At 31.0% G+C, this 5,255-nt stretch overlaps 1 protein-coding gene across 1 annotated transcript; it reads right to left on the bottom strand.

The window, feature by feature from the left end:
• Positions 1 to 447: 447 nt before the first annotated feature.
• Positions 448 to 1,665, bottom strand: LOC112790505 (auxin-binding protein ABP19a). The gene has a single exon (XM_025832943.2). The coding sequence runs from the start codon at positions 1,344 to 1,346 to the stop codon at positions 711 to 713; it is 636 nt and encodes a 211-aa protein (XP_025688728.1). The 5' UTR covers positions 1,347 to 1,665; the 3' UTR covers positions 448 to 710.
• Between the last annotated feature and the right edge of the window lie 3,590 nt (positions 1,666 to 5,255).

Here is a 5,255-nt window from a genome sequence, read left to right as displayed (position 1 = left end):
GAAAAGTTAAGATTTAGAGTTTTCAATATATATATATATAAAATAAAAATATTTTAAATTATTTTTTATAATAAGATTATTATAGTTAGTTTTATAAAAAAATTATTAATTTACATCGATTCAAAATTTGATTATCAATTTTTAAGTTAAATCGATTTGTCTAATCTAATTTTGATAAAAGTAATACAATTTAATCAATTACATGTATCAAATTTTAATTACAAAAAAATATATTTAAAAAAATATTTTAGGCATTTTTATGTCGGTGGCTTCTTCTCCAAAACAGATGCATGCAGTGGAAATGTAGGAATATGGTCATCATTATAAGCCATAGAGATAGCTACATTGTTAAATTTCATGGCCGCACTGTTTGCCATCCATGGCTCCATTCAGAAGCGCGCATAATCACAAGACGAAATGAATTATACAGCAATACAAGTAAAATCATACACGAAATTCATCCATAAGATGAGCATGCGTTTTTAATCCCACCAACCAAACATTAAACTACAAGTTATTTCCCGTTAAGACAAACTTACATTGGCACAAAGAAACCATACAAAAGAAGGAAGACCCTACTAGTTTTACATGCATGCAATACGCGCTAAATCCAAAACGAAGACACACAAATGAGAAACATACAAATTCAGTTCAACGTAACAAAACAAAACAAATACAATCACTATTTTCTCTCTTCACTAATGTCTCAATTAACCTGAGCCTCCAAGCACACCCTTGAGCTTCTTCACCTGAGCAGCATCAAGAAAAGTTGTCTGCGTTATCAACTCAGTTGGGAAATCACTCTTGAACAACGCAAAGTCCAAGATTTGAAGTCCAGGATTGGCACTGCTGAAGCTCACAAACGCCAAAGCCTGAGTCCCACCACCATTGAGTTGGAAGTGTAAAAGCCCTTGAGGGTACACCATAACATCTCCCTTCTTGAGGGTCTTGAAATACACCGTGTTATCGGAAGAAATGAACCCTGCACAGATCGTTCCTTGCACCACAACAAGGAGCTCCGAGGCACCGGGGTGCGTGTGGAGTGGTATCACTCCACCCGGTGCCAAGTCTAAACGGGCCGTGGAGATTCCAAGGCCGTTGACGCCTGCAAACTGGGCATCAAATGCAGGCGTCACGGCGGCTTTTATGATGTTTGAGGTGTTTCCAACGGCTCCAAGGCCACTGTATACGAAATCGTCTACGGTGACCTTTGCAGGACTTTTACAAGAATACCCTGCAGGGCCGTTGGGAGCTGTATAGTCAGCAACACAGAAATCTACTACGGAAGCCTGGGAGAAGGTGAAGAGAGAAAATACTAAGAAGATAGCGGCGAGAACCATCTTCATTTTTTTGTAGTGTTTTAAGTTCTATGTATGTGTGTGGTTCTGTTATATTATATCGGCTTTCCATTGGTTCGTTGTGTGTACATATATTTGTAAGTGGGAATGTGGGAGAGTGTACATACATTTAACTTTACCATTTGCATTTACTGACTTGGTTAAATTGAAGGGATTTTTTAGTTAATCTAGCTAGTGGTGGAAACGACAGAAATTTTGAATTAGAAATCGATGCATGTGATCAGTGTAACAAGAAGAAGAGTCTTTTTAGTTTGAATTGGGAAGCGTAATCTTCTGTGTATGTTGTAAATTGCTGTAAGATTATTTCTCTCAGTGCCTTGGTACTCTGGCTAATTTTCTAGCGTGATTTTTGGAACTGAATTGTTAGGTATAATTTCTATATAGAAAATGTTATTTATCTTTTAAAATTTATCTTTTAATTAATCTTTAAATTTAATTATTATATTATTTTTTAAATTTTTATTTAATTATATTTTCTATATTTGAAGAACCACTTACACTTTTATTTAATTTAAATTTTATATATATAAATACTTAACACCATTGAGTAACAACTTTTTATATTTTATATTTTTTTAAATTAATATATCATTTAAGTAACTCTATTTATATGATTTTATCCGTGTTTTAGTTTTCTTTATTTTTATGTGATTCATGATTGTAATTCTTTATATTTTTGACAAGATAAATAATTATTTATTTTTTGTTTTAATTTTTTTATTTATTGTTTTAGTGTTTTTTTTTTTTTACTTTTTATTATTTACTGAAAGTTTGGTATTTTTTATTTATAAAATCTACGACTTCAACTTTTTTTATTTTAGTTTCATGAAGAACGTGTACCACTTAGACATATTCAACATTACATTATTTCAAAGTGTTGGTGGTAAGTCTTGAGTGATTATTTTGTTTGTATTTATTTATTTTATTATTTTACATATATTCATAATATATCTAAAATAATAAGATAACACAAAATATTTTTAGTATACATCTAAAAATTATTTAAATGTGTTTATATTTTTTTAATATAAATAATTTTTTAATACATTCAAAATAATAAGACATTTAAAATACTTTTAATACACATCTAAAATTCGTCAAATTTATACTTATACTTAATATAAATACTTTTTAATACATCTAAAATTATAAAATTGCTCGTTAAATAATTTCTTTTACACATTCGAAACTTAATATGAAATGAAATATTCCAAATTTGCATATGTTTTGATCAACAGAATATTTTCGTGTGAAAATCTAGCTTGGAAAAATGTGGTAATCCAACATATATAAGTTGAACATGTTCGTTGACTTCAAGTCAAGAGATCTAATATCAAAGGTTTCAACTGCCTGCTGTTCTTAGAAACATGTACTCTACAAACTCAAAAAAAAAAAAAAAAACACCCATGAGTTTGTATTTGGGTAGACACTCATAAAACACATATTCACCTATTAATTTTTCTATGTTTTTTAGCTAAACTACTCGAGGGAGGAGTGCGGCAATAAAGGAGTATGTGCGGCAATAAAGGAGTATGAAGTGTTGCAACTCTAAATTTTACGAAGGTAAAAAAATTTATTAGGATGAAATCTGTTTTGAGATATTTAGCGGTTTGTCTTAAGTTGTGTTAATGTTTAGAAGATTTAAAATTAATTTAAAAATTTAAAATTAAATTGTTAGATTTTAGTTTTTCTTAATCTGTTTTTTGAATTTGTATTTTAAATTAAAAAATATTAAATTTATTTAGATGTGTTTGTTTTAAAATTAGATACCTAGTTTCTATATATATATATATATATATATATATATATATATATATATATATATATATAAATGATTGATTAATTAGCTTTTCCAACATTTGTGGGTAATTAGTCACAAAGAAAATATTGTAATAATTCAAAGTTGCACTACATATGTTATTATGCCATGGGTCCCGCCACTTAGTTATTTGAAGTCATATTCTGGATTTGTCTCCAATGTTCTATCATATACTTCCACACAATTCATCTTTGAAATTCATTCTGCGTAATTTAGATGTATTCTAAGTGTATTTTCAATTAATCTAATATATAGTTATTAAGTGTTATATAGGTAATGCAGTATTTTAAACACTCTGATCTGTACAAATAGATTTTTCTCCAAATGCAATTTAGTATTGTGGATTGTGGAATATTTGTTCTGGCTTTTCAGAATATCCACGATTACATGACACAACAACTTAATTCCTTTCAACAATAATTAGTTAAGAAAGCAAATTACCACTTGTTGTTTTCGTAGTGTAGGGTAGAGAAAGACCATATGATGCTTGCGTATGCACGTTTAAGTAGTGTTGAGAGGTTAAAGAGCAGGGTAATACATTATTTGTTGAATTTGGATTCTCGTGGTCCACATCGTCACATAGACTCACGGCACAAGTAGACATTTTGACAGCTAGAAGGGCCATTCTCTCTGCAAGTCTTTATATACACAGACCTCAGAAATCAACAACCATGTTCTGCACCTACACATTTTGTGCCTCTCTCAAATTCCCCCATCTCCACGGAACCTCTTTTCACTTTACTAATATAATTAAATCCGTAAACTGAATGAAAAATTATTAGGTATTCTCTGTAAATTAGAACTCTTGCATTAATGAAAAAGTATAGAGAACTAAGAATGAATCTGCCAATTATTGATAATAATAATTATTTTTTATTTTTAAATTAAAATTAGAGAGGTATTGATATAATTAATTAGAAATTTGAAAATTAGGATTGTAACCGTTGGGAGTGTTTGCAACGTGATGCAAGAGTCAAGCTACCTCCAAGCTTCTATTATCTTTTTCGATCATTAACAGCGTCCTCGAACTTGTGCCCTCACCGAAATGCCACGCACACGGTTCGACGCACTGTCGTTTTCGTCGTCACATCGTTTCTACTTTACCACCGTCGTCTTCACCACCATGCAGAACCCCCTCCCTTTGGAGCTGCCGTTGCTGCGTTGCGCTATTAATTGCACTGCTTGGAATGTATGCGGTGGTTCGCGTCTGCGCCACCGCCGTGGCCTCCACCCTGACGATCCTCTGGACAGTGCGGGTGCCCTCCACAACCAATCCACGTCGCCACAACGCGCGCTTTGCAAGCGCAATTTTCTCTTCTACAGGACCACCGGCGCAAACCCTTCCCTTCGCGATCTGTATCGCTGCGGTCCACCGCAGGACGCTCCCTAGCTCTATCTTGTTTCTATTTTTTTAATTCGATCAAAAATACTTCTATTAAAAGACACATGTATAAGAAGACACATATCGAAAATATATTTATAAAAACACTTTTAATAAAAAAGACATAGCCATAAAAAAAGACACTGACCCAATAAAAAAACACTACTTTCATTAAAAAATAATAAAATATAATTTAAAATTATAATAAATTTGAATAATTGAAGTGTATTTTTTTTATAGACTTTGAAATCCAACCAAATAAAAATTAACAAAAATTGGTAAAATTCTTTTTAGTTAGGCAACGGAATTGTACACTAATATGTTAGATGAATAACAAGTTATTAATGCATATTTATAATAAAGTTACTGTGGTGCAAATTAATGATTAGGCAGATTAAATCCTTTTATTTTATTGTGAAAGCACCTAATAACCACTCTGAAGTGAATAATGATGATTATTAGTATTAGTACAAAGATAGTTATTAATGTCCTGTGACAACACCGGAGTGGATCTTTTTCAGTAAAAAAAATTGGATGATATTCGGTGTTTAATCTAACTATTTATTATTTTTTCTCTTTTATTTATTTTTGATCCCATTTATAAAAGAGATCATAATGTATCTTGTCAAGTGTTAAAAGAACTAGAGAAGATCCACCATTAATTAATTAAGCAAAGGTGATATTTAAGTGTTAAAAA

This window comes from Arachis hypogaea, chromosome 3 (assembly GCF_003086295.3).
Source record: "Arachis hypogaea cultivar Tifrunner chromosome 3, arahy.Tifrunner.gnm2.J5K5, whole genome shotgun sequence".
NCBI lineage: Eukaryota > Viridiplantae > Streptophyta > Magnoliopsida > Fabales > Fabaceae > Arachis > Arachis hypogaea.
Note: the sequence above shows the minus strand (reverse complement) of the source record. Positions and strands in the feature narration are given on the sequence as shown.

What these genes read in the sequence shown, in the direction of transcription:
- LOC112790505 (XM_025832943.2), bottom strand. Translation starts at nt 1,346, where the DNA reads ATGAAGATGGTTCTCGCCGCTATCTTCTTAGTATTTTCTCTCTTCACC.